At 35.0% G+C, this 26,964-nt stretch overlaps 4 protein-coding genes, 2 long non-coding RNA genes and 3 pseudogenes across 9 annotated transcripts; 3 read left to right on the top strand and 6 right to left on the bottom strand.

Moving 5' to 3' along the window:
- Nucleotides 1–357: 357 nt before the first annotated feature.
- AT5G35730 (EXS (ERD1/XPR1/SYG1) family protein) lies at nucleotides 358–3,732 on the bottom strand. Its single transcript, NM_122963.4, has 12 exons — nucleotides 3,321–3,732; nucleotides 3,057–3,199; nucleotides 2,886–2,978; nucleotides 2,683–2,799; nucleotides 2,473–2,568; nucleotides 2,220–2,333; nucleotides 1,967–2,020; nucleotides 1,710–1,757; nucleotides 1,262–1,412; nucleotides 992–1,157; nucleotides 841–910; nucleotides 358–761 (listed from the first exon to the last, which is right to left on the bottom strand). Exons 1-12 carry the CDS (start codon nucleotides 3,391–3,393, stop codon nucleotides 513–515), a joined length of 1,374 nt encoding a protein of 457 aa, NP_568530.1. The 5' UTR covers nucleotides 3,394–3,732; the 3' UTR covers nucleotides 358–512.
- Nucleotides 3,733–7,086: 3,354 nt separating this feature from the next.
- Nucleotides 7,087–11,889, bottom strand: AT5G35725 (annotated as a pseudogene; the record flags this gene model as incomplete). Its single annotated transcript has 1 exon — nucleotides 7,087–11,889.
- A 167-nt stretch (nucleotides 11,890–12,056) lies between these two features.
- Nucleotides 12,057–13,271, top strand: AT5G35720 (annotated as a pseudogene; the record flags this gene model as incomplete). Its single annotated transcript has 1 exon — nucleotides 12,057–13,271.
- A 1,125-nt stretch (nucleotides 13,272–14,396) lies between these two features.
- On the bottom strand, nucleotides 14,397–16,112 carry CYP71B8 (cytochrome P450, family 71, subfamily B, polypeptide 8; the record flags this gene model as incomplete). Its single annotated transcript, NM_148037.2, has 2 exons — nucleotides 15,218–16,112; nucleotides 14,397–15,023 (listed from the first exon to the last, which is right to left on the bottom strand). The coding sequence occupies exons 1-2, from the start codon at nucleotides 15,917–15,919 to the stop codon at nucleotides 14,397–14,399; spliced, it is 1,329 nt and encodes a 442-aa protein (NP_680342.2). The 5' UTR covers nucleotides 15,920–16,112.
- A 1,020-nt stretch (nucleotides 16,113–17,132) lies between these two features.
- AT5G05265 lies at nucleotides 17,133–17,449 on the top strand. The gene has a single exon (NR_142822.1). It is a non-coding gene; the product is annotated as an other RNA (long non-coding RNA).
- A 1,484-nt stretch (nucleotides 17,450–18,933) lies between these two features.
- AT5G35710 lies at nucleotides 18,934–19,811 on the bottom strand (annotated as a pseudogene; the record flags this gene model as incomplete). Its single annotated transcript has 1 exon — nucleotides 18,934–19,811.
- A 646-nt stretch (nucleotides 19,812–20,457) lies between these two features.
- Nucleotides 20,458–24,855, top strand: FIM5 (fimbrin-like protein 2). The gene is made up of 15 exons (NM_122961.4): nucleotides 20,458–20,638; nucleotides 20,858–20,988; nucleotides 21,077–21,247; nucleotides 21,344–21,582; nucleotides 21,666–21,837; nucleotides 21,935–21,973; nucleotides 22,104–22,172; nucleotides 22,259–22,375; nucleotides 22,581–22,792; nucleotides 23,015–23,170; nucleotides 23,243–23,442; nucleotides 23,619–23,776; nucleotides 23,864–23,960; nucleotides 24,072–24,163; nucleotides 24,247–24,855. Exons 2-15 carry the CDS (start codon nucleotides 20,902–20,904, stop codon nucleotides 24,499–24,501), a joined length of 2,064 nt encoding a protein of 687 aa, NP_198420.1. The 5' UTR covers nucleotides 20,458–20,638; nucleotides 20,858–20,901; the 3' UTR covers nucleotides 24,502–24,855.
- A 530-nt stretch (nucleotides 24,856–25,385) lies between these two features.
- Nucleotides 25,386–25,619, bottom strand: AT5G35698 (Plant thionin family protein; the record flags this gene model as incomplete). The annotated part of the gene is made up of 1 exon (NM_001085171.1): nucleotides 25,386–25,619. One exon carries the CDS (start codon nucleotides 25,617–25,619, stop codon nucleotides 25,386–25,388), a length of 234 nt encoding a protein of 77 aa, NP_001078640.1.
- Nucleotides 25,620–26,574: 955 nt separating this feature from the next.
- On the bottom strand, nucleotides 26,575–26,964 carry AT5G05255. Its single transcript, NR_142821.1, has one exon. It is a non-coding gene; the product is annotated as an other RNA (long non-coding RNA).

Below are 26,964 nucleotides of genomic sequence, written 5' to 3'. Positions count from 1 at the left end.
ATAAGTCAACTTCATAGTAACCCATTTAAAACATCAACTTATCGTTGACCAATATTTAAAACATGATCTTTCCGTTGAGCAGGTCCAATGTCGTTAAATCGTTTAACAGACCCATTAGCCGACGTTATCCTCCGTTATCGGCTCTATGTTTGTGACCAAAACGACAAATAAATCCCTAAATTAAACTTCAATCCCTAATTCTCAGATTTTTCTTCTTCTTAGAATTATTAAATTTAACACCATATATGGGGGGAAAATGTTCTTAGAAGGTCTATATTATTTTTTTGTTAGGTAATTTTACAAAAATTTGTAGGTTAATTATAGCAGATCTCCGTATATAATCTGATGTCTCAGTTAAACAGTATGAAAATATTTTTTCCTATTAATATGTCATTCATTAAATTTGGTTCAATTCATGAAAAATTGTGTATAATCTAAAAGTGTCTAGAGTCCGAATAGGAAAACCAGAATTTTGCATAGGATTAGAGGAAATAAACAAAAATAGTTGGATGCTAAACATCATGAGGTGTAGTAGAACCAAGTAGTTTATCTTCTTCAAGTGAAATCTCACCCATTGGATGTGATTTAGTGATCTTGTTCCACTCATTCTCTACTCTGAAAAATACCCATTGAAATCGTCTCAACATCTCCATCGCTGTCATTGTGAACACCGTTATGTAGTTGTGCCTCAAATGTGCTGATAATTTGTATGTCCACGCGCATCTTAGCACCAGATTGCTCCCTATCACCCAGAAATATACCTGCAACAATACTTGACAGGTTCAGACATCACAATACGAAGAAAACACTATGGCGGTTTCATTGGAAACTGAATCTCACCCATTGTCGGCCATATAATAAGTTTGATATGGTACTTGGACGGCTAAACTTGAATATCTTAGTGAAACCGCTGCACAACAGAGAGAAGTTATGTGATTATGATATGCAAATACTGCTTAGTGGATAGGAAGATGCAGTTTCAACCTATTACCTCAAGTCCCAATCCCGAGTTACATCCCAGTAGAAAGAGTACAGTGAGTTGATGACACTTGAGAAAAGCCAGAGCGGTCGGTAAAATGATGTCCAGCTCTCGGGCATCACGTGATATTTAAGCGCAGAAAGGAAGATCACGGGTACTGCTGTAGAATACTTCAGAGCTGAAAAAATCACAGATCAACTATAAGATTGATGGTAGGAAAAGAACATCTTTCTTCATAGTGTGGGAAAATTTAACATTAATGCTAGAAGGTTAGGCTTTTACCATTTAATAGAGATGATTTTTCCTTTGTATCTTTGTATTGTCGAAGACATTGCAAAAGACGGCAAATGTAGGGGAAAACAAGAACCAATGGGATTGCAATTTGATGACTGCCACAGACAGCGTCAGCTTCAAACCAAGCAATTGTAGCGACCTGAAAGTCCATTTTAATCTCATATATTCCATCATTTCACAACAGACAACACGGTATGAGACCCGTGCATGTTAGACAGACAACCAGGATTTCCATTGGTTCATCAGCAAAACTAGGATAGCGAAAATTTGGCTAAATAAATCATATCCCGCTGTTTTTCAGTCTTGGAGGATAAATTTTGGTAGCTACAGAGCTATCCATATATTCCAGAGATCAAAGGAAATAAATGGAACTAGTTCCTCCAGCATAAGATATTTCTAATCTACATTGGATGTCACAAAAAAATGAATCAATTACCTGTCTATGCACCATCCGGCAAACGGACCGCTCTAAGTCGGAAAAGACCTGCATATAGTTACCGATGTCAAATCTTGAATGAGAATCAAGTATCAGCGGCATTATAGTTATCAGCACAAAATAAAATGCTAAAGAGCAGTAGTTGGCCAATAAAAAAGGCACAAGTTATACTAAGCCTCCTGCTATCAATATATTCCTAACCACATAATTATTAGAAGTTAGGAAGATCTCTCAGAGAACTGGTTGAAATTTAATACCTTTACCATGGAGGTCAGAATATCTGCCAAAAAGAAGTCTGGAAATGTAATTGGCTGTGAAACAAAAGAAACAGGATCAGATATTTATGCCTAAATGAATGAATTTATACAAAGATACCAAAGTAATGTAAGAGTTTGAACAAACACAAACGTCACTGATCAAGCATAACACTTATAAACCAGCTATTAAGCAAAACCTAGAAATTCGCCAATTGCAAGTTTAATTTTAATCAACAGCTGTCTATCACTTTACCTGCAGTGGAAAAGCTATCCTCCATAATGTTCTCAGCAGAAAATATCGACTTGACAAGTAGAAAATATCGAAAGGAAATATCAGTACCAAAGCAAAAGCAATGTACAGGAGCACCTGCAGCAATGATAACACAAACCTTAGACATATCTTCACAGATTTATCTGGCATACAAAGAGGAAACAGAGGAAAGCAACAAACAGAACATTTGCAATTAACATTATACAGACACGAAGCTAGAGAGCAAAATGCTAACCGGTTGTGAAGCAGCCAAAGATACTTCCCCATGAGAATACAGATATAGATACGCTGTCATGCTAGTTGGGACAATGATTGTCATCCACATGCTACACTGCAGCCAAATATTACACAAAAGATCCAGATACAAATTGAGAACATCATGGAGCAGCAGTCTTCTTCATATCAAGGAAAGCCAAAAAAAAAGTTAAATTTATACTTAAAATACCTTCCACATCTCTCTATGAGTAAGGTGGTTATGATCAAGATCAAAGACTTTGGAATAATTAACACTTCCTTGAGAGAACACCCATAAGTTCACTCCCCACAGCCAAACCATCATTGTCTAAAGTATTCAAAAATCCACAAAGCAATCACTAATCAGAAGAGAAAAGAGTTTCTCTAAAAGGCTATAAATGAGAGTAAACTAACCACAAGAAGAAGAGGATTGTAATAAAGAAACGCTTCATACAAAAATAAATCTCGCAGGTCGATACTCATTCTCATAACTGAATCCCATCCAATCTATTCACATCATCAAAACATCATCAAAGATTCACATTTTAACATCAATACACAGACTTAACAGAATAAGATCTTTACCTTGCAGCAACATAAAGCCCAAAACAGAAACAAAACCACCTTAAATCTCCAGAGGAAGATAGGAGAAGGAACCATAGTTGTTATATGAAGTGGTGAATTTGAACCTTTAAGGTCACCCATTTCACCTAAATGTCCGTTTAAACCTAAACAAAAACTTAAATCCATAAACATTCCAAGTAGATCGATCTCTTTCTCAGTAACCAACCAGATCAGATTATCGAAGAATCTAAGAACATGCAATTGGATATGGAAATTGGGATTTACCAGGATCAATGAAGACAGATTTGCTACTAGATTTACGAAGATGAGGACTATTTGAAGCTGGATTTTCAAACATGACCAGAGTTTCATGATTGTTATAAATCAAATCTCGTAGTTACTGGTTTTATAGAAGGAAACTCATCGTCATCGTCTAGCAGATCGATCGGAGAAAGAAGAAACCCAGAAGAACTCTTTTACGCTTTGTAGATCTCCGCTTTCACAAATTCAACGTATTGAGTAGAGATTAAGCGAAAACTCTATTCTTCTTCTTTTTCCGTTGGGATTTAGAAGAAGAAGAAGACTCTTTGTTTATTAATTTAGGATTTTTATTGTATTGATTTGGGCTTTACTAAAGCCTGTAGGCTTAGTATTGGTGTGTTAAGGCTTTCAGTAAATTAAAGCTTTTGGAGACTAATCATATGAAAGAAGGTGAACTCTCTTCATCCTTCTGACACCTCATTACTTAAAGAAAAAATACGTGTATTTGGAAAAAATAATTATAAATAGCATATTAAAAAATTAAAAAAAAATTGGCAAAATTTAACCGAAAATATATAGTCAAAGAGCATCTCCATCAAAGAGAAACCCAAATAGTTTCTCAAACAAAAAAAATATTAATATTTTTACTATAATTTTATTATATGATTAAATTTTTATTTTAGTAACGGTACATGCTTGACTTGCTCTTTGATCTTCAAAACAAAGAGTAAATATTTGAACCTAATAGAGCTTTGTCAATGAAGTTATATATCATATATACAATAAGTTATGCATATCCTGAATTCTGTTAGTGGGCCCAATCTTGTGGTCAATAAGTTCCTAACATCTTGAAAATATATCATCTAAATCTATATCTCACCTATCATTTACAGTGTGAATCATTATGTTGATGATGACAAGTATGAGAAGCTGGTATACCGGGACCAAATGATTGGGATGACACAAGTTTAAGCATAACCATGCAACGATTATAGCACAAACTAGATGTTGTGAGAGTTATGTGATTGATTAAATCTATCGCTCACCAAAAATTCTTTTTTTTATGTGGGCAAAAGCGGCTATAATAGTCATGAGGATCTTACAGTCTCTTCTACAAACCTTTGCTCTATTTTAAGAATTGAAATGTGTGTTAAAAGTTTTAACATTGGGACGATTACATGATATTTCTGGTTCATTTTCAAGGTAGTACACATGAGACAAGTAATGAAAAATATTTTGGTTACAATGTGATCTCTCTACCAAAATCTCTTCCACGATGACAATTTAATTTTAGTTTATAGTTTCACTTGCAAGAAATGTTTAATTGTCATCTGGAGCCAAGATGAATCTAATCTATATATACATTTTTGCAGCCATTTTGTGAAATAAATCCTGTAGTTGGGACTTATTTACAATGGCTGCCACTGGATTTTAATGTTTGTTTTTGATAATTAAAAATAAAATCTTCGAATTAAATATTTGACATTTAACAATCTTCCCAAAATCTCTCCACATTAACTACACGATTATTTACTAAAATAATACTTCCAAAATATTTAATATCATTTAATTACTATAAAATTATCATTTTTGATATTGATTTTCTCCATAACTATAACAATTCGATTATAATCATCAAAGCGCAGAGATATAATCTGATAGCATTTAATTACTACAAAATTACAAAATATTTAGACAATGATTCATAAGCATATCATAAATAAGATCAACATTAATAAAATAAATGGTTTTTTTTTTACAGGACGGGTTTAGCAGGACGTTATTTAATAACATTTGTAAACTATAAAATAAAATTATTTTATAGATAGATACAATTTGTAAACTTTTATATATACTAACTTTAAAAAATAAATTGTTTCCGCGGTATACCGCAGGTTAAAATCTAGTTTTATAACTATATAAGTAGATCTAACTTTACTAAAAAACATATAAACATAATTAACAACAAAACTACCAATATAGATATTTCAACAATTTTTAAAACAAATGCTCATAAAAAAATGAACATAACCAACAACAAAAACTATCAACAGAGAATTGCTATAACAACTTTTAAAACAAAAGCCCACGCGTAGCATGGATACTCATCTAGTTGAATTAATTAAGATAACTCTCTCGAGACATATCTTGTTCTGTGTTTAATGGGTTGAGAAAGAGAAGAATTCTGTGTTTAATGGGTTGAGAAAGAGAAGAAGCCCAAAAAATACAGGTTAGATGTAAAGGTCCCTCTCTAACCAAACCGACAACAAGATGTGGTAAGATACAAAACTAAACATTTTTTTGTGGAACTGATTTGAGTAACCATAACTAATTTGCTTATCTACAAGTCTAAACATTAATTGTGTAACTAATTCATTTAACCATAACTAATTTGCTAATCTATACAAATAACAAATCTAAACATTAATTGTGGAACTAATTCATTTAACCAAAAAAAAAAACTAATTAGTTTTAGTTTGTTGATTTTTTAGTATTACCCTTTTTATATTATATGGAAAATATGAAATATCGGAAGGGAAATGAATTGTGTTCATGTGGTACGTAGGTTTAATTTAGATATCATGTGTTAACCAAGATACTTATCTCCGGATTAGTTGGCTATAGTTCGATAAAATCTGGATATCATGTGTTAATTTTTGAAAAACTAATAACTAATTTTCCAAAAAGAAAAAAATATCTACGGGAACGGGATCAAGGGCCAGACTGAACCGACGATCATTTATTGATCGTGAATTGGGTTAGTGGTCGGATTAAACATAGGATTTTATAGGGCTATATGAAATGCAAGAAGTTTTTGACCGGATCAAAAAACTCTTAGAAAAGAATCCATAAAAAACATGCCAACTGAGATATGAGTGTACTTGTTAATCTAAATTCAATTAAAGTTTCTAAATTTATTGTATATTATCTTCTTCACATTTTCAGTTTTTTTCTAAATTGAACTTCCCAATTCTGTGATTAAAATAAATAGTACACCACTTTTTTTTCTAAGATTAACTTAAAATAATAGTATAATCATACATCTTTATAACCAATAAATATAATCATACATCTTGTTAAATTCTAAATATAAAAAATCCATCAATCCAATTTTTTTTTCCAGATCTTTCTTATTTTTGGATTTTTTTTTCAACTATCTTGAGAGAGATTTGAATTTCGAGCCAACCAATAACCAAGCGGCTTTTCTAAAAGGGAAGAGCCTCGGAGAGAATGTTATGCTTGCTTCGGAGCTGATCAGGAATTACCAGAAAACAACATGCCCCAAAAATTATAAGCTAAAGTTGCACATTCACAAAGCTTTTGATACAGTTTGTTGAGATTTGGTGCTTAAAGCACTAGAGGCTCAGAATTATCCTCCTTTTTAAAAAAAAAATAATATTAAATAATATTCAAAAAAGATAAAATAACGTTTGTACAACTTGTGCGACATTTATCGAAGAAGAAAGCTGAGGAAAAAAAAAATGAGAATTAGATGTTCTTAGAGATGGTTTGAAGTGGTCAGTTTCTGGTTTTGAGCCAGTCTTGCATGCCCTTGTCGTAGCATCGATCACCGGTACGATTAATGATGGTGACCGGATTCATCACACAGTTATATCAACTGAGATTGGGTAGTTGGAGATTCCCCATGGCGACGCCCATATCTCTCTCTCCAAACTGCGTAGATTGTAGCTTGGAAGACATATCTGATTAAAAAACCATCGACTTGGTTCAGCGAGTTATCAGAGATATAAGCCAAAATCTGTGGCCATACCGTAGTGAATCTGGAACGCCATAACTTCTTAGCTACCTCAACCCAAATTATCGAAACATAAGTACAGGAGAAGAACAAATGATCCCTAGTTTCCATAGTGTTCGTGCAGAAGACACAAACCCTCGACGCTCCTCTATTCCATTTAACCATGCGTTCCCCTGTTGAAAGCCTATCATGAACCGCAAGCCAAGTACAAAACGAGTACTTAGGAGTAGCGTGATTGAACCATACCCCTCTAAGCCATGGAACTATGGGAGAGAGAGCTCTGATATGGTTCCATGTATGTTTGGTAGAGAAAGAAGTTGTGTACGCATCATTTTTACCTTTCCACTTAGCTATATCATCAACGTCCGTTCTGTTCTGCAGAGAGATTAACATCTCCTTTTCGATTTCATTTAGGTGATCTAGACGATGTCTTCTTGGTTGTCTTCCAGTCCAAGCCTCTGCCAACGTTGCCTCTTTACTAATTCCCATATCAATAACACCCCTCTCACCTGCAACATCCATTAATCTGCCAAGAGCTGACCAGTCATCAAACCAAAAAGAAATTAAGCGTCCATTCCCCACCTCCATTTTACTAAACGTTTGAGCCTTGTCTCTGTACTTTAGATTTTTTCTCCAAATCCAAGAGCCTGCATTTGTGCTCTGTTTCATTGTCCAAAAAAGCTTCCTCCGAATTAGCTATGTGGAAATCCATTTAACCCATAAGGAGTTACTATTTGAAATGATTCTCCAGACCAACTTTAAGCAACTAACGTCGTTTGCCTCTTTCAAGTTTTGCAAGCCTAAACCCCCCCTCTGTTTTTGGCTTACACACCTTATCCAAAGAAAGTTTTGCCTTCTTTGAATTCAGTTCAGGACTCGACCAAAGATAAGCTGAACAAGTCTTATCAATCTCCCGGATACATTGTCGGGGTAATCGGAAAGCAGCTAACCAGAAATTGCAAATAATGCAGAGAATAGAGTTTATCAAGTTGAGCCTACCCGCATAAGAGAGGTAGCGTGACGTCCATGATGCAATGCGTTTTCTTATCTGCTCGAGAAGCGGAGCATAGTCCCCAGCCGAGAGTCTCTTAGTAACCAAAGGTAAGCCTAAGTATCTGACGGGTAATTGACCAACCTCAAAAAGAAATTTATCTGCAATCTCAGCTCTTACTATTGGTGACGCTCCAGCCATATACAAAGTCGACTTCTCCATACTAATTTTTAAGCCAGAATGCTTATAAAACTCATAGAAAATCTCCACTATTCCCTCTATGGAACGAACCTTACCATCAGAAAGAACCATCAAATCGTCAGCAAAACTGAGATGTGTTAGGCCTAGACGTTTACATTTGGGATGGAAACCAAATTTATGAGCACCAGCAGCCTTATCCAACATCTTGGAGAGGACATCCATACATATTACAAACAGATATGGAGATAAAGAGCAACCCTGACGCAAACCCCTTGCACTTTGGAAATAACCAGCGAGATCACCGTTTACTTGAACTGAGAACGAGGCCGTAATAATACACAGTTTTATCCAATGAGTAAAAACCGCTGGAAATTTCATAGTTGTTAGGACATTAATCAGAAAAGACCATTGAACCGAGTCAAACGCTTTAGAGATATCAATTTTAATAGCGCAGCAAGTAGAGACTGAATCTTTATGATAGTCCTTGACTAATTCTGTAGCAAGTAATAGATTCTCAATGAGTAATCTGTCTTTTACAAATACCGACTGATTTCCCGCAACAAATATTGGCAGTAGCACTTTCAATCTATTAGCAATGATCTTGGAAATTACCTTGTAGATAACATTACAGCAAGAGATAGGTCTATAATCCTTCATTTCCTTGGCTCTCAGCTTCTTCGGAATTAGAGCTAAAATAGTTGAGTTTATTCCTTTAGGGAGGAAACCTTTCACAAAAAAAGATTGGACTGCCAAAGTGAATTCATGACCTATGGTAGCCCATGCTGCCTTATAAAACTCAGTGGTATAACCGTCGGGACCTGGAGATTTGTCCTTTGGCATAGAAAACAGAACCCTCTGCACCTCCTCCGCTAACACCTCACGTGTAAGCAGCTTTTGATAGGTATCAGAACAACGAAAGGCAGCAGGTTTTGAAGCTCACTGACTTCGACACCTGTATAATCATCTGGGATAAGCTGCAGAAATTCTCAAAAGAATCTCTCAGCTTCCACTTTTATCTTATCTCCTTTTGCAACACTACCATCTACACAATGGATTTCCTTGATCTGATTCGTTGACTCTCTAGCCACCACAGCCCGATGAAAAGTTTTGTTGTTCTTATCTCCCACTTGCATCCAATGTTGCTTCGATTTTTGCTTTAAGTATTTCTCTTCCAGGCCTGCCACAAAATCCCAACGGGTATAAGCCTCATTCTCTGCTTCCATAGAATGCAGTGATGGGTTTGATAAGTTCTCCTCTTGTGTCTTGCACAATATCTCAAAAGCTTCTTTGGATTTCTTCACCAGGTTACCCATTCTATCTTTTGCCTACAACTTTATCTTAGGTTTAAGATCCTTTAACTTCTTTGTAAAATGGAAAAGCGTAGACGTAGATAGGAATAATGGCTCTGTATCCTTCCAGTAGTCATCTACCACAGGCTTGAACTCCTCCATTTCTGCAATAACATTAACAAATTTGAAAGGTTTTCATCTATTTTTATGACTGCCTTCTTCTCTACTAAGGTTAATTCTTCCTCATAAGTGATCTGAGCACCCTCCAGCCTAAAAAATAACGTAAGATTGTGGGAATGTTTGCAGCCAAACATCATTTATCAACACCCGATCCAGTTTTTTCATTATGAGATCGTTTTCTCGCTTATTACACCATGTAAAAAGAGGACCCTGAGAAGACATATCCGTTATAGAGCAGTAATTCACAATCTGCTGAAAATCTTTCATACCTGCAGTAACTACAGGGTGAAAAACCGCCTGAGAGTGTTCTTCTAAATCCAAAGTTTCGTTGAAATCTCCCAATATTAACCAAGGACGTTTCCGAATAATTGGTGAATCAGAGTGATCTTTCAATTCCTGCCACAGTATCTTACGTTCTTCGGCACTGTTCAACGCATAAACAAAAGAGCAAAAGATTTCATCTTGATGGTTTTCGAGTTTAACTGAGCAGGTAATCAACTGAGCATTCTTATAGAAGGGGCTTAGTCTTGTACTGCTACGCCACATGACCCATATGCGGCCTCTTGGATTATGCTCGTAATTTGTTATAACCGACTAATTCTTAAAAGGTTTACTCCTCAAACTTTCTGCTTTCTTCTCCTTAACCCTTGTCTCTAACAAACAACCAAACTGAAATTGAGTTTCCTCCACCCACTTTTTGATTACAGCATGCTTTGATGTCTTATTTAAACCTCTAACATTCCATGAGAACCCCGACATTAACAACGTTTAAGAGGGGGTTTCTTGGTCTGATCCTTAGGGATATCCCTTGTGAAAATTGAAGAGTTAGTAGAAATCACTTTATGAGCAGATTTTGATGCACGAGGTAAAGATGATCGCATAAGAATTTCTTTACTTCCTCGTGGTCTAGTCTCCTTATCTTCAGCCTCCTTTGGGAACTCCTTTCCCGTGTCTATCTCTGTCATAACAGGCTCTAAATCTCCATTAACTACTTCCTTTGATTCCTTTTCTTCTCCCAAAACTTTCTCTTCTCCCAAAGTAGAGAAAGAGTTAGATAGGATGGATACCTCACCAAACTTAAGTCCTTCTGCTTGTTTCCCCGGACTGCGGCCTGTATTTGCAGGTATAATCCAACCCTCATCGTCCTTATTGTTGGTCCCCTCCTCTTTTCCTTGGGCACCACCACTTCTTGTGGCCCCTAGCTCAATTTCTTTAAATTGCAGGTCTCTTTCTGCAGGTGCAAAACCAAGCTGCTCTGAAACACTTTGTATGGCAGAGGAATGGTCCCGCATTATCGCTTCGCCATCAACTTGGGACATAGCTGGAGGTGAGATATCTTAAGTGGACTTGTTCTTCGGGGAGAGACATGTTGCACGTAGATGACCCCATTTTTAACAGCAACTACACCTTGGTGGTAACCAAGGATAAGAGTACTGATTAACCGAGTCAAGCTCTCCTTTCTCTTCTCTGGTGAAGGCACATTCCTTTGGTAGTTCCTTTGTTAAATCATCCTCTACTAAAATCTGAGCCTCATCAAAACTGACGCATGCATCTGTTCTAGGATGAAGACGGATCGGTTTACCATCTACACTTGCTAGAAACTCCAAGCCCTTGTCCGTAAACATCATTGTTGGAACATTTGTGAGAGTGACCCATAATGGTATTGATTTCATTGCCGGGTGAGCTTCCTCTGTAAATGGAGTCCACTTTGAGACTATCATAGGGATATCCGTAATGTTCCACAATCCTCTATTCAAGATTCGCTGCCTCATACCCTCGTTTCTTATATGAAACTTCACTGTGGTTTCATTAACTTCAAATACATCGATAAGGGAAGACCGATCTCCCAACCTCCAAATCTTATTCACTATCATATGAATTTTCCCCACATGTGGAGCCTTGGTGTTTATGAACTTTCCTATCAAGAAATCTTCCCACAATAGTTTTGCCCCTACAAACACATCCTTTGGTACTACTACTCTCTCCTTACCATTAACCTCCGATACCACAAACTTTTGTTGAGTGAAGATATGCTTTTTTGCCACATTGACCCAAGAGGATTTCCCGTTCTGATTCCCTTTCCCGTGAGATGACGATGCTGCCTGATTGAGTTTTGAAAAGGTTCCCCCTAACCCTACATTCGATCCCGAACCAAAAACTGAGATCTCCTCTCCATTACCTCTTTCTAACCGACTTCTGGAATTGTAACAACCACATGGGGAGAAGAAACCCCTGTTACGGCCACTGGCGAACCTCCAGGCTGGCTCAGAGAAGCCGCTGACGGTATCATGCGTGATGAGAAAGCAAAAAACCCTAGTCGCCTCTGTATTACTTCTCCAAGGATTAAGGAATGTATTACTTCTCCAAGGTTTTCCATCTCTGTAAATGGAGAACTAGCTGGTTTCTTCCCAGGGCAAAAGGGACTACGTCAAGGTGACCCAATTTCTCCATATCTCTTCATTATAGTCATGAAAGTGCTCTCCAATCTCCTCAGCCAAGCTACATATGAAGGAAAGTTCAGATTGCACCCACTTTGTGACTCACCAAGACTAACTCATTTGCTATTTGCTGATGCTCTGCTGATTTTCTCCGATGAAGCAAAGCACTCTCTGACTAGTATAAGTGAAGTCATGAAACACTTCAAAGAACTAAGTGGGTTGGATGTAAATCAAGCAAAGTTAGAACTCTTCTTTGGTAGTTATTCAGACATTCAAGTTGTTGTTCTAAGTGATTTGCAAGGGACAAAGCTTGGAATATTTCCTACTCGGTATCTGGGGCTGCCTTTAAACCAGGCCAGAATATGCTATACAACCCTTCAGCCTTTTATTGAGAAGATAACCAACAAGCTACATGCATGGACAGTGGGGTTTCTATCATTTGCTGGGAACATTAAGCTTATCTCTTCAGTGATATATGGCATGGTAAACTTTTGGAGGGCAGTTTTTAATCTCTCAAAGAGACTTTATGCGAAAGTTGATTCCTTATGTGCAACTTTTCTTTGGAAGAACAAGATTACCAATGCAGTTGGAGCAATAATAGCTTGGCAGGATGTTTGCAAGCCAAAGGAAGAAGATGGACTAGGCATACGTCTCCTAGAGGACTTTGCCATTGTTTTTCAGCTCAAACAGATTTGGGATCTACTCACTAATGTAGGTTCTCTATGGGTTGCATGGATTAAAGGAAACATCCTATCAAGAAGATGTTATTGGACTCTTGACAAATCACCGAGATTATCAGGGACAATAAGGAATCTGATTCGTCTAAGACCTTACATTGTTGATTTTATGCGATGTGAGTTGAATGATGGACAAACAGCTTCTTTTTGGTTTGATCATTGGAATGTTCGTGGACCGTTAATAAGTTTCATTGGAGAAAATGGACCAGCTCAGTTACGGGTAGCTAAGGAAGCTAAAGTTTCTGCTGCAGTTAGAAATGGGCAATGGTGGATGCCGAGAGCAAGATCTGAGGCACAACAACAACTTATGATAACTCTTACGACAATCCCTCCACCGGACAGCTCGAAAGGGTATGACATATACCTTTGGCGCCGTGTCTAAGGAAACTTGGGAGCAATTGCGAAATCACTCTCCTCTTTTACCATGGAACAAAGTTATTTGGTTTAAGGAAGCAATACCAAAATTCTCTTTCATTACATGGGTAGCTATGAAAGAAAGACTGCCTACGAGGGATAGACTATTGAGTTGGGGACTTTCCGTCTCTCTTTTATGTGTGCTATGCTCATCAGCCTAAGCAAAATTAAATCTAATCAAAATAAAAATATTTACTTAATTTATAACAAATTATAACCAAAGTAACATTGAATTGAATAAAAAAATAGTAATATTTATTAAAAACTAAAATGTATATCAAATAACATTTACGTTTTTATAGATTTCAAAAGTAAATTAAAAAATAAAATTAAAACCTAAAAAAAAAATCGAATAAAAATAAAAATATTTACTTAATTGAACAAATTATAATCAAAGTAACATTGAATTGAATAAAATATTGCAATATATATTAAAACTAAAATGTATATCGAATAAAATTTATGTTTTTATAAATTTGAAAAGTAAATTAAAAATCAAAATTAGAAAAAGGTAATTTAGATTACCTCACCATGTGGTATAGGCATATGGTACCAATATCAAACCCTGATAAGACACCGAGTCATTACCACTTAGCCAGGCAACAATTGGTGTTAATATTTCTATTTGTTTAGTATTTAACCTTTTAAGTAAACAACTTAAATTTCGGTTTAATACGGTTTATGAAAAAAAATTAGAACCAAATATCCCTAAGTACCGTATAACCTCTGTAAATTAATACTAGATGAATTAATAAATTGCTAAATTAATAGATTTTTAGTCCCAAATTAATTTTTGGTTCAATTCGTATATTAATAAATTAATAATTTTAATAAATTAATAAAATATAATAAAGTTTTATGGTCCCAACATTAGTAACATATAGAAGTTTTACTGTATAATATACAAACAAACCAGGATAAATGTAAGAAAAATAAAAATAAAAAAAAAAACAAATATACTACGGTATAGGCAAACATACAAATCTTCATTTTTGTAAAAAAAAAAAAAAAAAATACAAATCTTCATTTATTTTTATTATAGATAAATATTATCAAAACAACCCATCAAAAGTAGGTGATTGAGAAAGTCATCTTATTTAATGCATAGTGATGCTGGGAGCGTAGGTATGAGCTCAAGAGGGACTTTCTTGGCGATGGTCAAAGCTCCATCTTCTTCCATGTCAATGTCTTTAATGGTCATTCCATTGGGTAAACTCCAATCGAAGTAGTAAAGAATGTTAAGAAGGCCTAGCTCAAGAATGGTGATTCCCAAAGTCATACCAGGACAGCTCCTACGACCGGCTCCAAAGGGTAAAAGCTCGTAATGCTGACCTTTGTAGTTGATTGAGGTATTTGCAAACCTCTCAGGATTGAATTCTTCAGGATTAGTCCAACATTTGGGATCACGTCCTATGGCGTAAGTGCTGATCTTGATATGTGCGTTCTTGGGAATGTGGTAGCCTTGAATCTCTATGTCGGACATTACTTGTCTTGGGAGCAAGAAAGGACCTGGTGGATGTAATCTGAAAGTTTCTTTGATCACCAACTTCAAGTACTCAACTTTCTCTAGATCTTCTTCTGTGATTCTCTCTTTGTTGGGTCCAAGTGTTGCTCGAATCTCTTCTCGGAGTTTCTTCATCACTCTTGGATGTCTGGTTAGCTCTGTCATCGTCCATATCATTGTGATTGTTCCTGCGTTCACTCCCCCCAAAACTATGTCCTGATTAAATGACATACGTAGTTTAGGTTCTAAATTTAAGAGAAAACAAAAATAAATTAGAAAATAGATGTAGAAGTACAAGACAATTAATTATGTCTATATTGCGAGTTAACTTTCTAACCAAGCTATAACTTCTCTGCTTAAGTTACAGAACCTAAAAGAATGGTACTAACTAAGAGATTATTCGCACTCACCGTCATCATTGCTATGAGATGATCAGAAGTGATCTTGAAAGAACCGTATTCAGTGGATCTATTGATCATATCCAACATGGAACTGACGAGGTTTGAGTGATCTTGGGATTGTCCAATCTTCAACTCCTCATCGATTACATGTTGAAAGAACTTGGTGAGTTTTGAAAAGGCTTTCTCGATCCTCGAATGTTGACCGGAGATCCGGTCTACAAGCCAACCGAGACCCGTTGGGAAGAAGTCAGTGAATGCGAAGCTGAATACGTTGGTCTCTGACTCTTGCACCAACTCTTCAAGTCTGTCCATATCGATGAAATCGCACTCGCGGAAGTTCTGTCCAAAGGAGACTCTAAATATGATACCCGCGGTGAAGGAGAAAAAGGCTTTTCTCAAATCCACTAAAGTTTGTGTTTGAGAAGATTTGGATAGTTTCTTGACCAGCAAGTCACCCTCTTCCTCTCTGATATACCTGAAAAATTTGTGCTTCTTTGGATTGAAGAGCTCAAGCCCCACGAGCTTTTTCATCTCTCGCCAGTCCTCACCATACTGAGCGAAAGCAATGTCTTTGAAGTTGCGAGTAAACAACCCGTTCGCAACCAGCTTAGGTCGGGAGCATGTCTCTAGATCGCGAGACTTTAGAACTTGTTTAGCTGCTTCCTTGGAAGAGATAACAACCATCGGGACGACCCCGAAACGGAGAAGCATCACTGGTCCATGTTCTAAAGAGAGCTTGTGAAAAGAACTATGAAGCAATCTTCCAAGCTTGGTGCAAGTTTCCGATGATCGGAAGACCTGTAGGTCCGGGAGGAAGCTTCCATTTCGAAGGTAAAAGCTTCTTAAAGAGGGTTAAAAGGAGAGGGAAAAGGAAGAAGAAACATAGTAAGATAGACTTTATCATTGTCTTCTTTTTTTTTTTTTTTTGGCTACGTTTCTGTTTTCCTTTGTATTTGGAGTGAATAACATTTTGTTCTCGAAGAGGCAATATATAGGAAATGCATGTGGTTAGGCTTTTGTAGTACTGTATATGAAAGCAGAGGAATTGAATTAATTAAAGGCAACTCTCTCGAGACATATCGTTTTCTTTTTAATGGGAAAAGCCACAAAAAAAACACAGGTTAGATGCAATGCTCTATCTCTAACCAAACCGACAACATAATCTGGTAAGCTACAAATCCAAACATTTTTTGTGGAACTCATTCGTGTAGCCATAACTAATTTGGTAATTAGTTAAAAAAACCATAACTAATTTAGTTTGATGATTTTTTTAATATTTTTATATTATATGGGAAATATGAAATATCCTAAAGAAAACAAAAAATAATCAAGCACGCGTAGAGTGCCATAAATTAACTATGGTAGGCTTTCATAAAAAAATTTATTATGAGGTTTATTTATTTCGGGATTAATAGAGATAAGTCCACTGAAGACAGGCACCATCACACTAGAGATCAAGTCCCGCTCCCTACAATTTGTAGTGAATTGGCTAATGGGTCGGCCAGTTGTGGTCCAAATGTTGACCAAAAAAGATTTATAGCGTTTCGATATCTCAATATAATGTGCTAAATTTTTAAAATAATAACTAATATAATTACTGATTTTGTTAAAAAGAAAAGAAAACAATTCCATGGACTAATGCCGGAATGAAAGTCGTCATCGATGGTCAAACTTGATTTGTTCGTGAACAGGATTGATGGTCCGAATGAACTTACAAATTCATATGAAATATAATAAGGTTTTTGATCGGATCAAAACCATAAGAAAAAATATCCATCAAAAAGCAGGAAACTCAGATGTAAACGAACTTTTTGATCTCAATTGAATTAAATTTCTAATTTTATTGTATATTATCTCCTTCTTATTATTGTTTAGAAATTCAACATTTTCAGTTCAATTACTAATAATATATTAAAAGAACAATTCTTGGGTTCACTCCTTCTTAAATAAAAGAAACAAAATCAATGTAATTCAACCTAATTTTTTTTGTTGATTTTACTAAATAAGTTACATCGCTGAATTGTTAAGTTATCTAACGGAAAAATTATCGGTTTAATCAAACCATTTAACAGTCTGAATAATTTGGCTTATTTAACAAAAATCTATAACCAGATATCACGTGACGTCGATCCGGAAATGAATGAGCCTTGAAACTGCTTTGGGGTGAGGGTACCATGAAGCCAAAGCTTTACAATCCCATCACGTTTCTGCCACACGAGATCATTGTCATCGGCTGGGAGGAGAGTGTCGTCGATGTGTCCGAGAACGTCAAAGCTGAGACAGTGGGTGAGAAAAAGTTCTCTCCACGTATCTTAGTTGTTTTTTTTCAATATCAAAAATCACAGAGATGTGAGACTTGATGTTAGAGACTCCATAGATCTTGTTAGAGGGATTGACTGCGTCGGCCATTGAAAGAATTTGGAGAAAACAGGAAGAGAATAGAGGACGAGAAAGAGAAAAGAAAAAGATTTAATCAGAAAAGAAGCGATTTAGAAAGAGCTGCGCTCTAATACCGTGAAAGATATTGAAAGTCTTCTAGATACAATATGTTATGGGATTCTTCTAGATACATGAAGAATATCCATAGTATTTCAAACTAATATTTAAGGATATTCTATCTGTTAATAAAGACGCTTTATGTGAATAACCCACATACAAATGTTGCTAAGAGGACGTTATTGGATTTGAGTTTTTAATGGATTTGAACTGACATATAATATTACTTAACGTAGATTGGATTTTGAAATCGAATGCTTGAATGTGGGGTGTAAGAATATAGCACCTAAATGTTTAAAATGGAAAAAAATAACTAGACTCTCTCAAAAGCGTAGGTAAGGGACTCTCTCAGATACAAATTTCGAGAAACCTGAAAAAAGCAAAGAGTTTTTAAAATAGAAAATTTTAACTATTTTTTTTAGCTATTTTTTGAAGTTTTTGATCGTCGAGCTTCCTTCTCTTAGTTTTCTCCGATGTTTCCTCTCCTTGTCTCTTTTCTTTCCTTTTCTTCTTGACCACCATCTTTTCTCTATGTTCTATCATGTCTCTTCTCTTCTATCTTTGAGTTTTTTTTGGCTATTCTCTCTAGAGAATGATAATTAATTGTATATTACCAATAGAGGGGAGGATTGATAACGACTGTTAATTGTTGTTGTAAAGATTTTGACGGTAAGAACTTTCGCTGTAGAAACTTTTGCTATAAAGACTTTAACTGCATAAATTTTATACTCTTGGTAAAGATTGTGACTATAAAAATTACGATTTTAAATAACTATCAAATATATGGGAAAATGGATCTTAAAAGAACAAAAAAAAATCGGTTACAAATCAATTAAAATTTTTCAAAAATTAATTTATTTGTGAATGTTATGAGAGTTTATATAAATATTGGGAAGAAGAAAAGAAGAAAACTAGTATAAGCTTTTTATTTATTTATTTCTAAGGTCACATATACCCCACTTATAAAAATATATGAAAACAGGAGTAAAAAATAAAAAAGAAACTTCAAAAGCTTTAAAATATATGAAAGACAAAATAAATTGATTGAAAAAAGCATTGAAAACATTCAAAAACTTCGTAAGTTTTAAAAGTCTAATCCAATCACCCTTAAAATGTATAGAGGAATATATAGTGTTTACAAAGAAATATTAATTCTAGAGAATGGTAATTACAACGGATTCTATAATCGAATCAATAAAACATTCTAATCATAATGGAGGATCTTTGAATATTCTTGACACCCCCCCTCAAGATGGAGGTGCAAGGGCAACGCCAATATTGTCTCGAAAGTTAAGGAATCTTGCTCTTGGTAACGGTTTAGTTAATGCGTCAACAAGATGATCGTTGGTGTTGTCATGAACAACGCGCAAAACTCCATTCTGAATCTGCCCTCGAATAAAATGGTAGTCTACATCCGAGAATCCATGTAGAGTTAGCTCATTCTTTGCTGCAAAGAAGATACCATGAGTAGTACTCCCGACCAAGTAACAGAGAACCCGTTTGGCAGATTGAAGATGATCAGTTGTAGGTTTGTGCATAAATTATGAGAGATGAGAGTTTTGGCAATATTTGGAACACATTAAGCATTGTTTAAAGTCAGGTTTCGAGTAGTAGAGGGTAGGGAAAGTGACCAGTATGCGTAATTGGAATACCCGAACCATCTCCGATGAGAACAGATTCATCAGCAAAGTAAGGATGATGCAAGGCTAGGTTGTGAAGATCACTGTTTAAGCGATGTGTTGCGCCATTGTCTAGAAGCCACATATTGGTGGATGCGGGGATATTGCAGCGAGATTTGCTCGTGAGTGCCACAGACAGAAAGGTGACGGGAGTAGACATTGTTGTGGGTTGGTTTGTTGCTGATGAAGTTGAGGACATCGTTTGGCGATGTGACCAAACACGCCACACAATTGACACTTTCTTTGGTAGCCCTTTGTCATTCAGTTGTCAGATTTGAGCTGATAGGTTTGTTGATTTTTACCATTCTAAGTCTGTTTTTGAGTAAAGCGTTGTTTATCTTGGTGCGATTTTTGGTTTTGTGTACGCGAGACGTAGTTTGCCGAGATCAGAGCAACACTTGGCAAAGAGGAGGAGGCTGCCTATAATTCTAACATTAACATCTACAAAATTAGTTTATGACGCGTTTATAATTCAAAACTAACAAATGATTATTTAAAAATTGTGAATGATACATTATTGAGAATATTATTAAAAAAAGCTGTAACACTAAAAGTAGTACTCATTAAATGAGTGGATGATTAAATATTTCAAATTTATATATATAAAAATATATTATAAAAAAATAAAATTGCAGCATAGCAAAAATGATGGTCTAATATTATTAATATTAAAGTTTAAGTTATTTATAATTATCTTTAACTATATTATTTATATTTATGTTTATTTTATATTAAAATAGTTAGATTAATATCATCCTTTATATAGTTATATAAAAGAATATAATGTATAAGTTTAGTTTTACGAGAATTTATTCGAATTTTTCTTAAACACCAATGTGTTTTTACAACGATTAAATCTAATTATTTCAACAATTTGTTCAATGTTAATAATTATTTTTTATCTTTCTTATATTCTTTTAACGATGAAATCTTTCAACGATTATCAATGTTATCAATCGTTGAAAGATTTCATTTTTATCTTTCTTGTAATTTCAACGATTTGTTCAATGTTAATAAGAAAGATAAAAATGATTAAAATTAAATAACAAAATTAAATAAATGCCAAATAGAAACCCTCACCTTCTTCTCTCTCTGTCAAATCATTCCATTTCATCGCAGGTCGTGCGCTCGAAAAACTCAACACGAAATTCATTATTTCGAAACAGATCTCTTTTTAAGCTTCAAAGATCAAAACTTTATCCTGATAAAGAGAATATGAACACGAACCACATTCAATCTCTCAATCTGCTCTAAGGTCTATTATCATCTTTTCAATATTTCGATTCTGATCATCTCTTTTTTCTTCTTCCCATTACATCGGATCGATGCATCAACGCCATAATTATCTCAAAATCGTTTCTTTGCGTGTTTGTTTATCGAATTGCCATTTTTGATCTTGTGGGTCAAAAAGTTTGGTCTTTTTTCTTACAAATTTTCTGGTTCCTGTTTGATTAAAGACATTTTTATGTTGCAGGGATTTGTTTTGTCTTGATTCTGCGGAGAAATCGATTAGAAAAAATGTCTAGTTACGTTGGTGTTCTTGTCTCTGATCCTTGGTTACAGAGCCAATTTACACAAGTGGAATTGCGTACCCTTAAATCTAAGGTATATCTAGATCGCATTCTTTTTGATTCAGGTGTATCATTACATTACCTCTGTGTTGAAAGTTTTCATTTTTTTTTGTACATTTTAGTTTGTTTCGAACAAAACTCAATTAGGACGTTTCACTGTCGGAGATTTACCACCTGTTTTCGAAAAGTTGAAAGCTTTTAACGGTACCATTGATGAGGATGAGATCAAATCTGTATTGGACAAGTCTTATCCCAATGCTGATGATGAAGTCGATTTTGAGTTCTTTCTTCGGGTGAGTTTTTGTACTTATGATGATGAGTCTGAAGGTTTAGAATAGAAACTAGGAAGGTCATTTTTTTTACATGGTTTATGGTGACATGTTTGATAGGCCTTTTTAAGTGTGCAAGCACGAGGAGTTGAGAAATCAGGAGGGTCAAAAGGTGCTTCTTCATTCCTCAAAACCAGTACTACAACGGTGCACCATGCGATCAATGAATCCGAGAAGGCTTCTTATGTTTCGCATGTTAATAATTACTTGAGAGATGATCCTTTCTTGAAGAGCTATCTTCCTATTGATCCCGCAACAAATGCTTTCTTTGATCTTGTTAAAGATGGTGTTCTTTTGTGGTATGTCTTTGGTTACTTTCGTCCTTGGTGTTTACTGTTTGTTTTGAAGTTTCTTAGTAGTCATCTTTGTCACTTTTTTGCAGTAAGCTTATAAATGTTGCTGTTCCTGGGACCATCGACGAACGAGCTATCAACACAAAGAAAACGCTTAACCCATGGGAGAGGAATGAGAACCTTACTTTAGGTCTCAATTCTGCCAAAGCTATTGGCTGCACAGTGGTCAACATTGGAACACAGGACATAGCTGAAGGAAGAGTGAGTAATTACAATGAAAACATATATCTATTGTTCCTCTGTTTGCTTGATTTATCAATTTTAATTGGTCCTCCTCCTTCTTCTTATTTTCTTGCAGCCATATCTCGTACTTGGGTTGATATCTCAGATTATAAAGGTACCACCTTTAAGCTTTTTCATTGATAGTTTATAGGAATTTATATGATGGTTTCATTTTGTTTAATGTTGACTTGTTAAAAAACTTACTAACTCCTGACAAATTTGGTGTTCTTGGTGCAAAATATCAGATCCAAATGTTGGCTGATCTCAATTTTAAGAAAACTCCTTCGCTTTTTCAACTGGTGGACGACACTCAGGTAAATATATTTGAGTTGTTCAGCGCTTTCCATGAAGATTTGTTTTCATGATATTGAAACATTACAAAATGTTCTTGACGATGCAGGATGCAGAGGAGCTCATGGGATTGGCTCCTGAAAAAGTTTTGCTAAAATGGATGAATTTCCATCTGAAGAAAGCTGGTTATGAAAAGCAGGTTACGAATTTTTCTTCTGATTTGAAGGTAACTTGCCCCTGCTACTCTTTCTCCTCAATAACATATATCTCATATAATAGACGTTTCTCATGAGTTACGACTTTATACCAGTCTTGACAGTGATACATTCTCCTTATGTTAGGTATCTGTTTATGATTTGTTTAGCAACTAAGAATGTTATGAAGTCCAATTTCTTGTTGATCATAACATGAGCTTTCTTTTCTATTTTTAGGACGGTGAGGCATATGCGTACCTGCTTAATGCCCTTGCTCCAGAACACAGTACACATGTGGCATTAGAGACCAAAGACCCCACAGAAAGAGCGAAAAAGGTTCTTGAGCAGGCTGAGAAGCTGGATTGTAAACGATACCTTTCTCCCAAAGACATAGTGGACGGCTCAGCAAATCTTAACCTTGCATTTGTGGCGCAAATATTTCAGCACAGGTCTGTAGCAACTGGCTGCTTTAAACAATTTGAGTGCATTTTTTCAGTTGTGTTTGGATTATTGATTATCTTAAAATCCCAATGATGTTCGTGATAATGTGTGGCAATGTTTGCATTTGTTATGTCTCTGATAGTGTCTTGACGAAGTTTCTAAATGAGTAAGAAAATGATGATAATGATTTCTGTTCTGCTACATTACTAGTGCTGTTTTGTTTGTTGCAGGAATGGATTGACTGTTGACGATTCAAAGACATCATTTGCTGAGATGATGACAGATGATGTGGAAACTTCACGAGAAGAAAGATGTTTCCGCCTCTGGATTAACAGTCTTGGCACAGCCACTTATGTCAATAATGTTTTTGAGGATCTTAGGAATGGGTGAGCTATGGAGTTTTGTTTGAGGACGTTTTATTTTTGTATCTGCTTTAATCTAAACCTCATTTTATTCAGGTGGGTTCTTCTTGAAGTTCTCGACAAAGTTTCACCTGGCTCGGTCAACTGGAAACACGCAAATAAACCTCCCATAAAAATGCCATTCAAAAAGGTTGAGAACTGCAATGAAGTTATAAAGATTGGGAAGGAACTGCGCTTTTCCCTTGTCAATGTAGCTGGGAATGACATTGTGCAAGGAAATAAGAAACTTCTTCTCGGTGAGTTCTCCTAAAAGTCACACTGATAAGATTATGCAATTTCATATAACAGACTCACATAACTGTTAGTATTGTTTTGTTCTGTCTTTTCTCTTCTTGAAAGATGCATCTGCTATAGTAAGTTCATTCTAATTGGTAGCAGTATATAATTTCTTGTACCATCATTGATTCTGCAGCATTTTTGTGGCAACTAATGAGATATACAATGCTCCAACTTCTGAGGAACTTGAGATCACACTCGCAAGGTAAAGAAATTACAGATGCAGATATTCTTAACTGGGCGAATAGGAAAGTGAAGAGAGGTGGCCGAACTAGTCAGGCTGATAGCTTCAGGGTAAGTGTTAACCAAGTACGGATGTGATTCATGGAGACTCATCTTCAGAAACCTAATAGTTTGATGGTTGCTTTTTTCTGATATTAGGACAAGAATCTGTCTAGTGGAATGTTCTTTCTGGAACTTCTTAGTGCGGTAGAGCCAAGAGTTGTCAACTGGAGCCTCGTTACCAATGGAGAAACAGGTAAAAACTATGATGTTACAACTTCATTGCTGGGTCCTTATTCTCCGGTGTTAAGTCATATTTTTGATTGTCTGTACCGTTTTTGTTTGTTTGTAATTGGCACTTAAACAGAGGAGGATAAGAAGTTGAATGCCACATACATCATCAGTGTTGCACGAAAGCTTGGATGTTCCATATTCTTGTTGCCTGAAGATATCATAGAGGTAGAGACATATATATGGTATTGAAACAGACTTGAGTGCTTCTTCGGTTTTTCTGAGTCAGTAAACTTGTGTGGTGGATACAGGTGAACCAGAAGATGATGCTTATCTTGGCAGCCAGCATCATGTACTGGAGCCTCCAACAACAATCAGACACAGAGTCTACTGTCTCAGAAGACGCCACTGATGATGGCGACGCAAACTCTGTAGCGGGTGAAATCTCCAATTTGTCCATTGATGGAGCTTCCGAGTCCAGTCCCACTGTCCAAGATCAAGAATTGCTGACGAAGGCAGACAATGATGAGGATGAGGTTGATGGTGAGAATAATAAAGATGCATGACGCGTTTGAATGTTTATTTTGATCGTTGTTTTTTGGTTTATTGCGTGAAGTTTTGATTGGCACAAAGGAAACACAAAGAAAGAAGAACAAGGTTTGATATGTATACAAACAAAGAGGGTTTTGGTACACAAGTTTTACATTGTGTACGTAAACCTCATTTTTGAATTGTTAAAGTTCTACTTTATTTTATTTTGTTTATTGGACCTTTTTTTTTTCATTTCCAATTTCATTTTTGTTTATCACCGGTCTAAACTCGAAATTGTATAATTGTTTAGGCAGAAAACAATAACATTTAGTTTACAATGTGTACACACAATATAGAATTTTTATATAAAAAAATTGCAATTGTTCAAATTGTCATAATCTCGAATTTTTTTCATTAGTTCATTCTTTTATCTTCATAAACATAATGTTTAGCTATATTTCTCTAAGGCTTATTATTATTTTGGTCGAATTCTCTTTCGGACTAATTTAATTTACCCACCAAATATTTTTATTTTTTTTTGAGAACTACAAATTTTGTGACATTAGCTATATAGTTTAGGCCACCAAATTTACCTTTATTTACTCATATTATATTTTATACGAATTTACCACATTACTGAAAGGCTTAAAGCTTCTATTATTTGAAATAAGAAAAATAGTAAATATAGAAAATACAATGCTGCTTCATACTTCTCCAAATCTGTTCATAACACATAATAACAAAAACAATAATGATAAATATTAATACTTAAAAAGAGTCATAATATTGTATATGATACATACATATAAGCATCACAAAAAGCAGCTCTATGAGCCATATTAAAATTTTAAATGAAGATTAAGCTTGCGATAAACTTACTTTGATATTCGACAGAAACACAACTGATTTTGCAGAAATATCATTTTGGTGGATTTGGTTTTGATTCTAGACATTTATTGCCACATTTTTCAGGACATTTTTTTTTGTTTAGAAAGATTGGATTAAGAAGGCACAGTGCAAAGCATGTAGTATAGCAAATAGGAAAAGTTGGTTTTACAGTGATTGGAGTAGTTGCTATTTCCCTTGATTCAACCATTAGGGTTCCAATCATCAACATCACCACCACAAATACACCCATTCTTTTGTTCTCCATTTTATATGAGTACAAATAGTTCTTCCTTTTTTTTTTTTCTTGAGAGGATGAAATATTATAGAAGGTTATGGAAAATGTTTGTTTATTGTGAATGTTATTGGAGTACAATATGACTTACTTATATAGAGATTGTGGTATTTAATTTATATTAGGTTAGAATATTCTTAATCAACAACAAATTTGTTTAGTTTTTTGGTTAAATGAGTTGTCATTGATTTAATAGGGTTTATAAAAGCTACTAATTAATAACCAAAGAGAATCAAAGCTGAACCTTTTTGTATAAAAACATGTGTTTTTCTCTTCTGAATGTGAATGTTAGTGATATTACTAAGGCATGCATGCTTTAGATAGAGTTACCTTTTTTTGTATGATTTAGATAGAGTTACTTCATATAGAGATTGTGTAATTTTGTGTATTAGTTATGAATTTAATATTCTCATATTTCACCAACAAATCAGCTGCAACATGGTGAGTAAGTAACTTGTTTATTCAAATCTATCACCTTGATCTTAAATCATTTTTGAAATATCCATTCTATGACTATGTAACTTATTCATTAAAACATATCATTCTATGACTACAAGTTCAAAATAGTCACAGAATATTTATATATTTTTATACTGAAATGTAAATATCTTTATATATTTATCCTTTTTGTTTTAATATAAATATTTCTATTTATAGTAACTTATTTCTACATGCAACATTTCAAAATATCTTTTTAAATTAAATATTTATATGTTGATTTCTATATATGTGATGCCATTCTGACAAATAAAAATATTAATAGAATCCAATTTTACCGTAATTGACATATTTGTGAGATAATTTTGTTTGGATACGTTTTGCCTAATTCTCAAATATATATGGCTGAGAAGCTTAAAAGATATATTTACAAAATTCTTCTACCTCTTTGCTATCTCTCCGGAGAGCTTCCACGAAATTACCCCGGTGGCAGAAGTGACGGTGGCAATAGATGTGGAAGCCACCGCTGGTCACCGTAACGGTGGTAACAGTGGCGATGGAAAGAAAAAGTGTGTGTGTTCACCGTCGAAGCATCCAAGATCGTTCAAGTGTAGGTATCATCAACATGAATATCAATGGCTTCCTTCATCTTCTTTTTCATCCCTTCACAAATAACATATCATCAATTCATCATGTAAACAACAAATATAGTTATATATTATTATTATTCATGGTTATTTTGATTCGTTAAGTATTTCAATCAAAGTAGAAATTGTGTTGTGGTTCTTCGTATTGCTCATCAACTACATTAGCTCATATCTATGTTTTATCAAATTCCCCTGTTGGGAAATCTTTATTTGCAGGGAATGAAAGCTTGGTT

Source organism: Arabidopsis thaliana, chromosome 5, assembly GCF_000001735.4.
Source record: "Arabidopsis thaliana chromosome 5, partial sequence".
NCBI classification, from domain to species: Eukaryota; Viridiplantae; Streptophyta; class Magnoliopsida; order Brassicales; family Brassicaceae; genus Arabidopsis; species Arabidopsis thaliana.
The sequence above is the reverse complement of the archived record's forward strand: the minus strand, read 5'-3'. Positions and strand labels throughout refer to the sequence as shown.

Excerpts from the sequence above, each read along its gene's own strand:
- FIM5 (NM_122961.4), top strand. The coding sequence starts at position 20,902 with ATGTCTAGTTACGTTGGTGTTCTTGTCTCTGATCCTTGGTTACAGAGC. Across the intron at positions 23,443-23,618 it reads AAATAAGAAACTTCTTCTCG|CATTTTTGTGGCAACTAATG; the intron begins GTGAGTTCTCCT and ends TTGATTCTGCAG. Across the intron at positions 23,961-24,071 it reads CGTTACCAATGGAGAAACAG|AGGAGGATAAGAAGTTGAAT; the intron begins GTAAAAACTATG and ends GCACTTAAACAG.
- AT5G35730 (NM_122963.4), bottom strand. The coding sequence starts at position 3,393 with ATGTTTGAAAATCCAGCTTCAAATAGTCCTCATCTTCGTAAATCTAGT. Across the intron at positions 2,021-2,219 it reads GGATAGCTTTTCCACTGCAG|CCAATTACATTTCCAGACTT; the intron begins GTAAAGTGATAG and ends TTTGTTTCACAG. Across the intron at positions 1,758-1,966 it reads TTCTGACCTCCATGGTAAAG|GTCTTTTCCGACTTAGAGCG; the intron begins GTATTAAATTTC and ends AACTATATGCAG.